At 41.9% G+C, this 12,340-nt stretch overlaps 2 protein-coding genes across 2 annotated transcripts in view; both read right to left on the bottom strand.

Moving 5' to 3' along the window:
* Positions 1 to 3,268: 3,268 nt before the first annotated feature.
* Positions 3,269 to 5,018, bottom strand: LOC137357229 (rho-related GTP-binding protein RhoB). Its single transcript, XM_068023398.1, has one exon. It carries the CDS (start codon positions 4,897 to 4,899, stop codon positions 4,309 to 4,311), a length of 591 nt encoding a protein of 196 aa, XP_067879499.1. The 5' UTR covers positions 4,900 to 5,018; the 3' UTR covers positions 3,269 to 4,308.
* A 5,892-nt stretch (positions 5,019 to 10,910) lies between these two features.
* Positions 10,911 to 12,340, bottom strand: part of zmp:0000001267 (b(0,+)-type amino acid transporter 1) — a 39,207-nt gene continuing 37,777 nt past the window's right edge. The window contains 1 exon segment of the mRNA XM_068023385.1: positions 10,911 to 11,144. Coding sequence (XP_067879486.1) covers positions 10,911 to 11,144 — 234 coding nt within the window.

Consider the following 12,340-nt stretch of genomic DNA (forward strand, 5'->3'; position numbering starts at 1 on the left):
CCTGTGCTGTAATTATCTTTGTTCTTGTTCTTTGTTCCTCACTATTTACGACACCAATTTTCATGTCATCTGTGAACCTACTGATCATACCTCCTATATTCACATCTAAATCATTAATGTACACTACAAACAGCAAGGGTCCCAGCACCGATCCCTGCAGTACACCGGAATTGAAAGTTGATAAATCCCCTGGAGCAGATGAACTACATGCCACAGTATTGAAGGAGGTGGCTATATAGAGATAGTGGATGCATTGGTAGTTATCTTTCAAAATTCTATAGATTCTGGAAATGGTCCTACAGACCAGAAAGTAGCAAATGTAATCCCACTACTTAAGAAAGGAGCGAGAGAGAAAACAGAACTACAGCCCTGTTAGTTTGATGTCAATAGTAGGGAAAATGTTAGAATCGATTATATAAAAAAAAAAATATATAACTGGACACTTGGAAAATATGATTGGGCAGAATCAGTACAGATTTGTGAACAGTAAAATCATATGACAAATCTGACAGTTTTTTTTTTTGAGGATGTTATTTGTTACATAGATTGAGAACCAGTGGATGTGGTGTATTTGAATTTTCGGAAGGCTTTTGATGAGGTTCCACACAAGTTAGTGAACAAAATTAGAGCACATGGAATTGGGGGTAATATACTGCAATGGATTGAGAATTAGTTAACAGACAGAAAGCAGAGAGTAGGAATAAATGGGTCATTTTCAGGATGGCAGGCTGTTACTCGTGGTGTACCACAAGGATCAGTGCTTGGGCCACTGCTGTTTATATGCTATGTAAATGTTTTGGATATGGGGACCAATTGTAAATGTTTCCAAAACTAGGGGGGAATGCAAGTTGTGAGGAACATGCAAGGAGGCTTCAAGGGGATTTGGACAGGTTAAGTGAATGGGGAAGAACAGGGCAGATGGAATATAAATGTGAATTGATCCACTTTGGTAGAAAACCCCCCAGAAAGGCAGAGTATTTCTTAAATGGAGGGGTCGGGACCATTGCTGTCTAAAAAGAGACCTGGGTGTCCTTGTTCGTGAGTCACTAAAAAGCTAGTATGCAGGTGCAGCAAGCAATTAAGGCAGCAAATGGTATGTTGGCCTTCATCACAAGGGGATTAGAGTACTAGAGTAAAGATATCTTGCTGCAATTGTATAGAGCTTTAGTGAGATTGCACCTGGAGTATTGTGTACAGTTTTGTCTCCTTATCTAAAAAGGAAGAATATACTTGCCATAGAGTGAGGGCAACGCAGCTTCACCAGACTAATCCCTGGGGTGATGGGATTGTCTTATGAAAGATTGCAGAAACTGGGCCTGTATTCTCTCAAGTTAAAGATTGAGGGAGGTGATCTCATTGAAACTTACAAAATTCTTACAGGGTATGACAGGGTAGGTGCGGATAGGATGTTTCCTCTGGCTGGTGAGTTTAGAACAAAAAAGGGACAGTCTCAGAATAAGGGGCAGCTATTTAAGACTGACAGGAGGAAGAGTTTCTTTACTCAGGAGGTTGGTGAATCTGTTGAATTCTCTACCCAAGAGGGCTGTGGCAGCTCATTGAGCATGTTCAAGATGGAAAATCAATAGATTTCTAAAGACTAATGACATCAAGAGATGTGGGGATAGTGGGGGGGAAGAAATGGCAGAGGTAGATGATCAGCTATGATCGGTTTGAATGGCAGAGCAGGCTCGATAGGCGAATGGCCTACTTCTGCTCCTATTTCCCATGATCCTATTGGTTACTCTTCATCAAAGGTCAGTTTAAAACAGACCTGTTGGTTATATGGAGATAGAGATCAAAGTAAATGCAGCCAAGAAAACAAAAGATACATTCAATATTTGAGTCAGTACCTTTAAAGAAACTGTATGAAGGTGCTTCAACAAACCTGCAAGCCAAAATTTTCTAAGTGCCATTTTCCTCTTTTGTGACAGCAAGGATTCAACTTGCAGAAAGTCTCAATTTTCATGTGGAATAAATATTAATGAATCTCTAAAGAATAGTGGCATAACATAACATAAATGGAAATAATTTAGAATATTACTTCACCATTTCTTTATTTAATGGCAATACAACAGCTCCCACATCAAAAACACTACACAATTACTCTGGTTATTCCTGCACTTTTGTTCAACAAATCATGAATGGGAGAGTCAGAATAGATGTACAGTTGTATTGTTTAAACTGTGTGGGAGCATTTTTGTAAAGGTTCCAGTCAGCTGTTGTAACATTGGTAGAACAGCCATTGAAACCCCAGAAAAAGTAGTGACAAGCACCATTTGTGTTGTTCTGCTCAAGTCACAGCAGATGATAGAGAACCCTCATGTAAAGAAAAAAGCACCTCCACTATATCTAATTGGAATCAAAAATACTGTCCACATTTCTTGTGCTGAAGGATGTGGCTGAATTGGGCAGCACCTTCTGATGGTTAAGTCAAGTTACCATAAACCAGGTTTAAGATGAGACAGACTATTCAACCACAAAAGGGCAACTCAAAAGATACAATGCAGTCCTCAATCCTACCTAATTACCTGAACTTTGCAGCAATGATAGATCAGCAGCCCTCATTTCTTCCCAACATGGATATACCAATGACAGCAGTAACAGGAGCTAGGAAGCCCTTGCTTTGTACAGCCTTTATGAAAATGCTGTCAGGATAATACCAGTGTTCACGCGATCATTTTGCAGTGTGCAATCCAACTGGTCGTTAAAGTTAATGAATAGAATTGGTTTCCTCAAGGCTACGGATTTTAATCTTTTCAATACGTTTGTTGCAAGTTGTTACTTCAGATATTTTTGGCAGCGTTGTCAGTCAAATTCCTGTAGTTGGAGCAAGTGAACTAGTGCTGCAAATGTTTATCACCATGTTTCAATGCACCAATGAACACAGATTCATTGGAAAGGGGAAGATTAACAGTAATGACAACACAAAATAACTCATCAATATACTGTTCCGTGAAAATGGCTGGCGTTAGGACCCAAAAGGAGTACTTGGGTCTGCAGAAAATTGACCGCACCCATTCCTTCAAAGGCCGACTCAGTTAACAAAAAAAAACCTAATTGCTACAGTTCTGGGTATGGGCGTTTAAAATAACACATTTGCATGCAACCATGCAAGTCTGTTTCATTACAGCGAAAGATTGAGCCACTTCACCAGAGATAAAATCCAGGAACACCGCGCAGACTCAATCACCCGGTGTAAGTTTCTTTGAAAAAAAATCCCTCCAGGTTTTGCATTTCAGGAAATTAACAAAAAAAAAACAAAACATGATCCAATTTGATTATATTTAATACCTTTCGTGAAAACTAGTTTACACAGCTTACAATTCAGTATATAATCTTGTAAACAAGCGTACGTCTTGGCTTCAGTTCCAAGCTTCGCCATTTTCTTGTTGGTTTTAAAACTGAGACAATGACCAACCTCAGTACCACTTGGGAGACGTATCAAAAATATCAATGTACTTTTAAGCCTCATCACAGATTTCAGACAAAGAACAAAAAAAATCAGCACACTGAAAATACTGTATTTTCCAAATCCTCTTACTGACCCCAAAAAACACTTCTTTTGCATGTCCCAAAAGTTTTTTTTTGTCAGTGATGCTAGAACAGTATTGGTTTAAAAAGTCACGTCGAACGATTGCCCTCAGAAGGAGCGGTCATTCGTGTAGGTAGACGGAGGTTGGAAGAACAGTTGGAGATATGGCCATGAGCGTGTCTGACTGACAAGTGCCTAACGTGTTCTTGCAGTAGTCTCGAGCACGACTTTCCCGGGTGAAGTCAGAGGAGAGGCAGCCCCGAGTAAATCACCTGTACAAAGCGTCGTCCCATTCAGCTTCCTCCCGTGTACCAGGTAGAAGCAAACTGGGGGGGAAGTGAAAGGGGCGGGGTGAAGGACAAAGACCCTGATCGCTTCTCGCAGTTGAGAGAGAGAGAGAGAGAGAGAGAGAGAGAGAAAGAAAGAAAAGAAATTGTCCATTTACAAAAAAAAAAACCCAACCAAACATGGGAATACTCCTTTCTAAACCAGTCCACGTCTGCCGCAGAACAATACAAACACTTCAAACTCTGCACAAACCCCTCTCGGGTTCACTGGTCCAAGTCCCGTCCGCAGCCCATGTGATGCGATGTGAAAAAAGCTCATCTTCCTTTAAAGTCATAGATCTCTAGGTGAGCATCGGTTCCTAGAAGATTAAAAACATCCCCCCCTCCCCAGTGATCCCCATTTTTTTCCTTGAAGAAAACCTGTCCGCTTCTTTTACAAAAAAGGGAGAGAGCTCAGCTTTGAGTGTAGCAATAAATAGACGAGCGGAATCATAAGACGGAGCAGCAGTTAGTACAGCCTCTGCTGGGTCGGGCTCTCTTCTGCAGGGCTGCCCGGGTAGCAGTCTCGAACACCTCCCGCACCCCCTCCTTGGTCTTGGCCGAGCACTCCAGGTAATCATAGGCTCCAATGCGGACAGCCATGGCCCGGCCGTCCTCGGTCTTCACCGGCTCCTGCTTCATGCGAGCCAGCTCGTTCCTGACATTCTCGTCGTTCCGCAGGTCCTTCTTGTTGGCCACCAGGATGATGGGCACGTTGGGGCAGAAGTGCTTGACCTCGGGCACCCACTTCTCCGGGATGTTCTCCAGCGAATCCGGGCTGTCCACTGAGAAGCACATCAGGATGACATCCGTGTCCGGGTAAGACAGGGGCCGCAGGCGGTCGTAATCTTCTTGACCCGCCGTGTCCCACAGAGCCAGTTCCACCTGCTTCCCGTCCACCTCGATATCCGCCACGTAATTCTCAAACACCGTGGGGACATAGACCTCGGGGAACTCGTCCTTGCTGAAGACGATGAGCAAACAGGTCTTCCCGCAGGCACCATCTCCCACCACCACCAGCTTCTTCCTAATAGCAGCCATGGCTCCGGCCAGTTCTCCAAATTAATTTCTATTCACCAACTAGAGACTTACGAGCTGTGCAATAAGTAACAACCACCTCTCATTCACCCATACAGTATACCAATTGCAGTTCCTCCACTGCTATTTAAAGGGACAACTCTTTCTCCTAAATATAGCAATCCAATGGGAGGCTCCTGGTTGAGCTCATCGGCTGTAGGCGCTCGCTGATTGGATCCGTGCTGCCTGGGAAGTGCAATCGATTAGTCAGCTCCCAGACTGGAGGAGAGCTCAGTTAAAACACCCTTTTATTTCCCCCGCCCCCAATAGGAAACTTTTACAGCAGAAATCCAAGCCCTGCACTTTCACATGATGGCGGAATACGGATGTTAGTCTGTGAATGCTAACACAACCAAAGCAGAAATAGGCGATTGTTAGTTTTTTTTTTAATGGTTTCTGCAACGCCCACATGTTTGCTTTTCAGTTTCGTTCCTGCATTTTGTAAACGACATTAAGTCGCCCAGCTGCAAAGCCTGTCCAGAGCTGCTAGTGTTGGGGAAGCCATGTGAGAGTCTTCATTATAAATGAGTCATGGGAGAGGGGGTGTGGTGGAAGTGTCACCAGATTACACTGGATGGCAGCAATTATTCTTCAAATAGTGCTACAACTTCAGTTGATCCAGCCTAAACTGAAATCATTTCTGGCTGCTTACACCTGTGTGAAATGTTTTTTTTATTGCTGTTTATCCAAGATGTCAGTAAATGTTGGAGGTGGAGCCAGGATTTTGAAAATAGGGACGAGAGACAAACATTCGGATTGTTAAATTACGAGTTATAGGGTCCTGAGTGTGAGTGCCTGTGTTTTGGGAAGGCAGTGTAATTGTCCTCTCTTGATTATCTCCAAGGATTCCAATGTGAGAATTTCAAAACACAGTTAGCTCCCTGGTGATATTGTATAATTCATATCTTCTTTTCTTTTGGGCCTCCTTATCTCTAGAGAGACGCCTGGAGTGGCTGTAAAGGCCAATTCTGGAGTGACAGGCTCTTCCACAGCTGCTGCAGAGAAATTTGTTTGTCGGGGCTGTTGCACAGTTGGCTCTCCCCTTGCGCCTCTGTCTTTTTTCCTGCCAACTACTAAGTCTCTTCGACTCGCCACAATTTAGCCCTGTCTTTATGGCTGCCCGCCAGCTCTGGCGAATGCTGGCAACTGACTCCCACGACTTGTGATCAATGTCACACGATTTCATGTCGCGTTTGCAGACGTCTTTATAGCGGAGACATGGACGGCCGGTGGGTCTGATACCAGTGGCGAGCTCGCTGTACAATGTGTCTTTGGGGATCCTGCCATCTTCCATGCGGCTCACATGGCCAAGCCATCTCAAGCGCCGCTGACTCAGTAGTGTGTATAAGCTGGGGGTGTTGGCCGCTTCAAGGACTTCTGTGTTGGGGATATAGTCCTGCCACCTGATGCCAAGTATTCTCCGAAGGCATATCCGAAATTCATATCACCTGTTTGATAAAGCCTTTGATAGACCTTGAGGATGGAGTTTATGTATGCCTCCAGACTGATGGAGGCCTGTCAACCTCAGACGTCTTCAGGCTCACACAAAGACACAAGAAAAACTCATCCGTGAGCTTCTTTTCACCGATGACTGCGCTCCCCTGGCCCACAGTCAGTCAGACCTGCAACGTATAACATGTTTTTCCGAGGAGGCACAACTCTTCAGGCTAAAAATCAGTTTAAAGAAAACTGAAGTCCTGCAACCCAAGAAGAATATAGACCACCAAGCATTGTCATCAAGGGAACCGAACTGAATGCCATCAAGCAATTTACTTATTTGGGGAGCGTCATCTCGTTTGATGCCACCATAGACAAGGAAATAAACAATAGGCTCTCAAAAGCAAACAGTACATTCGGCAGACTTTACAAATGTGTGTGGAGCAACCACAGTCTCAGAGCACAGACCAAACTAAAAGTGTACAAAGCCATAGTCCTCACCACCCTTCTGTATGGCGCTGAGTCATGGGTCCTATACCACCGTCATGTACGCCTTGTAGAGCACTTCCATTAGCGCTGCCTCCACAGCATCCTCAAGATCCACTGGCAGGACTGCATCTCAAACATTGAAGTCCTGGAAACAGCCAAAATCGCCAGCATCGAGGTCATCCTCCTGCAAAGCCAACTGCGTTGGGCGGGTCACGTTGCCCAGATGGACGACAGTCGCCTGCCCAAGATAGTGTTGTATGGAGAGATGACCATGGGTTAAAGGAGCAGAGGGGCCCCATACAAACGTTTCAAGGACTCCCTGAAGAAGTCCCTCTCTGTGTGCCACATTGATCATCGCCGGGGGAAGCGCAGGTCATTGATCGTGATGCCTGGAGATGCTACATCAGGAGGGCTACAGACACCTTTGAGACTGAGCGAAGAACCAGCATGAAAGAGAAAAGGAGGAGAAGGACAGAATCAATTACCCCAGCAGCAACTATACCTTCACTTGTACCCAGTGTGGGAGAATCCGCCGATCACGGATAGGCCTGACTAGCCACCAACAGGCCTACAACTGATGACTACAACTGTCTCAAAATCTTCGTCCGTGAAGAAATGCCACGAAGAAGAGTCAGACAATTTTGTTGGTCATGTTTGTTTTGGTCAGTAAACAATTAAAGTTGCAGTGGTTTAAAACCAAAACATCTTTCTCAACTAAAATCTCTTAAAATCAACTGGCATTCAAAATGCAGCACATTAAAAATACTTCATATTTATTTCTGATTCCAGTGTCTGTGACAGGATACATCAGTTAAATTGTCAAAGAAAAAGAACAGGACACATCTGTTGGAAACAATTCCTGTTGATCTGCTAATTGAAAGACCCCTTAATAAAAGATGTATAGAAGGTAAGATATAGGCTAACCCTTTCACCACTATAATCAACCAAAGCCACAACAGATATTTGATTAGTACACTATCAAATTGTTTCTCACACACAGGCTTTCACAGTCTTTCTGTTTAAAAGAAAATATTCAATTTAATTTTATCTCAATAAAGCTCTTGAAAAATGTTCTCTTGTGTTTCAAAATTATTTGAAGTAAAGCTGCTGAGCAGAGCGTGTTAGATCCCCAAGGATCTGTACAACTTACTGAATGGTACTGGTGCATCCCAGAAAATTAGATACCCTGCACAATCCAAATTCAGCTCACAAAATCACAATTCTGGGAAAAAATATCAAGTCCAAGTCACAGCTTTTGGGAGAGATTGTTAAAGAGTTAAAAACTTTAATGAAGGCATTAAAAGACATTCAGTAGGTACATGTTATTGTGAAATATATATTTTTTGCATTTTTAAAACTTTGTTTAGACCATTATTTTCAGCATTAGAATTTTAGTTGCTTGGAAAAAAAATTGGCAGTTGAAAAAAATCTTAGAAAACATTTTGTTCTGAACCCATTGGCCTGATTATGCAATGACAGTAAAGAGTTTACATAGGCAAAACCCATTATAAATATGGATATAGGAATTTATAATGGTAACAAGCTGCCAAAATGTGACAATGGAAAACAAAGTTCTACATACAGGAAGTGCAACATTTTTAATATATATATGTATCTAATGTTATTTGCATGTAACAATGAGCAAGGTAAAAGCAGTCTTTGCAATGTCAGCCACATAAGGTAATTGTACTCCAGTAAGTATAGCATATGTTTGAGTTATTTGATACAGTGACATGTGTTTGCTGTCTAGGAACTTACTATTAAAATTCCCTCTGTGTCATTGTACACTAGCCGTTGTAAAGCAAAAGTGTTGTGAGACTACCTCCTCAAGCTTGCAAGACTAAAATCACTTTGTATCCAATCTATGGAGTATAACAGGCCAACAACTATAGTCATGCAGTTCTCGTTACAAAAGTGGCAGTCAATCTGTCTCATTTTGACAGGAGATCTTTTTTTTAATAACCTCATCATGTGACAGCACTTCTGTTTGCCATAGCTTTGTTTCTTAATATGAGTACTAATTTTGTAACAAGTGAAATTAGTACAATTCTTCCTGCCTCTAATTCAGCAAATGCACATACTTAAATCTGCTCCGAGAAAAACTTCAGGCTGGACAAGACCGCCATCTACAGATAAAAAGTGGTATAAACCAATTTTATAGATGTGTGTATATATATATAGAGATAAAACTATCAGTGGTGTCTGAGTGCAATGGGAAATCAAGGGATAGGAAATTGAGAGAGTAGCTGTTACCAGATTTTCATCCATTGTGTGTCTTGCATGATATGCTGGACATTGAAAAGTGTTCTTGTAAAAATAACTCTATATGAAAATCAACTGCAATAATATAGAAATTAGCACAGGTGTGATTCCCTGATTTTTTTTCAGGGGTTAAGGTGCAGCGTGCTCAAATCACCCATTTATAACGGCTGATCAGAGTCAGGCAGGGTCTTAAAGGGAGATCAGTTTATTTGGAGCATATACAAAAGGAAACTCTAACAGCAATGCCCGGGGCATTGCCCTGGGATCCCAACAGGGCAACTGTTAATTTCTTTCAGAATACCTCCAAGGCTGTATCTGAAAATTAAAGTGAACTGCATCTTCTGATTTTGAGTTTTCTGCCCAGCAACAATGAAGCAGTCCTTTAAATAGTAAATGCAGCCTTTAAGAGCTGCAGCTGCTCATATGTCCTGTCTTCTCTAACTGACAAGAGAGCTCCCACCACAAGAATTTGGACTGGGAGATTACAGTGCCTACACAATGAGGTTGGTGTTAGAAATTCCACAAATGTGGTCTGGCATGACATCAGTAAGCCTGTGGAAAATCACCTCTGAAATATTTACATTAGATCTGGTGCCAATAAGTAACTTCAAAGAGTAATTAATAACAGAAATAGTTAATGAAATAATACTAGTTTTAAAAAAACAAAGTCTAAAGAAATGCTGATACACCTGGCAACTTGCAGTTCTGAAGATGAAAGCTCTGTAATGGCAAAGTGAAATCTTGTCTGAAAACTGCAGTTTGCACTTTTGGTTTCTCCTGGCAATTTTCACTGATTTCATTTGCATAGTAAAGGTAGGGGGGCACCAACATCGCCATAATTATTCTTTGTTTTAGACAATTTCTATGATTTCATTTCATTACTATAATAAATATTTCACCAACAAAAATATGCCTGCATATTTTTAGAAAAGTATTAAAAATGTTACTCAAAAATAACATTTTTATTTGTTTAAAATTAAATGATTGTTTTTCTATATAGCATAGAATGTTATGATGCAGGCTACTCTTAAACATGCACATTCGCAATCTCAACTTGGCCATTAGTAAGGGGCACAATATTTATTTGGAGATACAGCACTGAAACAGGTACTTCGGCCCACCGAGTCTGTGCCGACCAACAACCACCCATTTATACTAACCCTACAGTAATCCCATATTCCCTACCACCTACCTACACTAGGGGCAATTTACAACAGCCAATTTACCTATCACCTGCAAGTCTTTGGCAGTGGGAGGAAACCGGAGCACCCAGCAAAAACCCACGCAGTCACAGGGAGAACTTGCAAACTCCGCACAGACAGTACCCAGAATCGAACATGGGTCGCTGGAGCTGTGAAGTTGCAGTGCTAACCACTGTGCCACCCAATAGTACAGGGATAGAAGAAACAATAGATGGAGAATCACACTCAGGACTGTTTAAATGAACTGCCTTGAGGTGGGTTGCAAGGTGTTTTTTTTAGTGACCTGCTTTCATCTTGTTTTATTGCTTACTGTTAAGGAACATTTTCTCTCCATGCTATTTGTAGCTAAATCATAAATTTGTCTTTCGTAAATGCATTACACATTTCACTATAAATGATACACACAACAAATCAACCCTCCTTTTGATTGTGAAAGGATCCTTAATAATAAAAAAGAAAAAAATTATGATGTTGCAACGTCTTGGCTATTCTCTCCACAGATGATGTCTGAAAAACTGAGTGTTTCCATTGTTCATTGTTTTGTTTGAGATTTCCAGCATCTGCAGTATTTTGCTTTTTGACCAATTAATCCAGGTTTGCCTTTGTTGGGGCAACTTCCAGCAGCAACTGCAGAAACACAGTTACCTGCGCCATCAAGCCTGTGCACAGTTTGAAGTGAATCAATGGAAAATAAAGCAGCAGACCGCTCAGCATGAACATGAAAACAAACAAGTATTCAATCCGAGGATCACCAATGATTGGCGTCACCACCAGGATCACTGAAATAATTAGCATGAACACTGGAATTAGCATCGGCACCTATAAGTGGAGAATGTTTTTAATGAATGCAAGTATAAGACATTGATTTTCTTTTTGTTCTACTGCCATTTTATTACATTTAGCAACTGTAGAATTTATTTATGGAGGCAGTAATTATTACAACATAGCTTTTCTTAGATAATATAATTGCATACTTCCGTCATAGTCTGTAGAAGGTTCTGACAAACAGACTTCAGCACTCCAACCAAACCTGGATTGAAAATTCCAACCTACCAGCAGAAATATCTGTCTCTGCCTGTGCAGCCTCTGTTCCATAGTTGCATTCCCCTCACTTCCCAAGGAAGTTCTGCTGCCTCTTTAACTCTTTGTTTTGCTGCCACTAATAGCAACTTCATACCTATTGATGGCACTTTACGCAGCACCCACTTCCTTTCTTGCAAGTGGCTGTGCAAGGGATGCACAAAGATCACAATCTGTCCTGAGAAAGGACACCAAATGAAGATGAATAAGAAAGTTGGTTGAGGGAGACCATGACCACAAAATCACAGCTGTGGGGCAAAGATGTCAGGGGACATAGAGATGTTATAATCACAAAAGGAGAGTGTGTTGCAACTCTACAGGAGGAGAAAGTCACCCAGAATATCAAGGCAGTGATATCAGAGCAGGCATTGACCATGTAGACACAAGCTATGAATCACCATTATGTAGGCCACCATCCATTCGAGCCCCATCTTCTGGAATTCCCTTCTTAAACCTCCTCATCTTGCTAACTTTCTCAGAAGCATCCTCAGGACCTTCTCTTCAACCATGCTTTCAGGAACCCCCCCATCCCCCCTCCCAAATCTGTTAGTTCTCAGTGGTCCTTTCTCTCTCTGAAGTGCCTTGGGACAATTGCCACATTAACAGTACCATCCAATAGAAGTTATTGTTATTTAATCTGTCACTGTTTTGTCCTAAGAAACACTCACATTGGTGCTTTTATTTCCAGTCCCTGTAGAATATTTCAACAAAGAATAACAAAAGTAATACAAGAGCAACCTTGGTCTGCAATTGTTACAATGTGCTTATTCCAACCAGTTCAGTTAACAGCATGCAAATACCATGCACAGCGTTCTCCGTCCAACCATTCTCCATTCCCCCTGCCCCCCCCCCCACCAACCATCCCAGCCCTCGTCATATCAGTTCTGTGCATCTTCCTTAGCTGAGAGGATGGTATTCTTGAAGAAGGTTTGTGA

The sequence above is a fragment of the Heterodontus francisci genome, chromosome 3 (genome assembly GCF_036365525.1).
Source record: "Heterodontus francisci isolate sHetFra1 chromosome 3, sHetFra1.hap1, whole genome shotgun sequence".
Classification (NCBI taxonomy): domain Eukaryota; kingdom Metazoa; phylum Chordata; class Chondrichthyes; order Heterodontiformes; family Heterodontidae; genus Heterodontus; species Heterodontus francisci.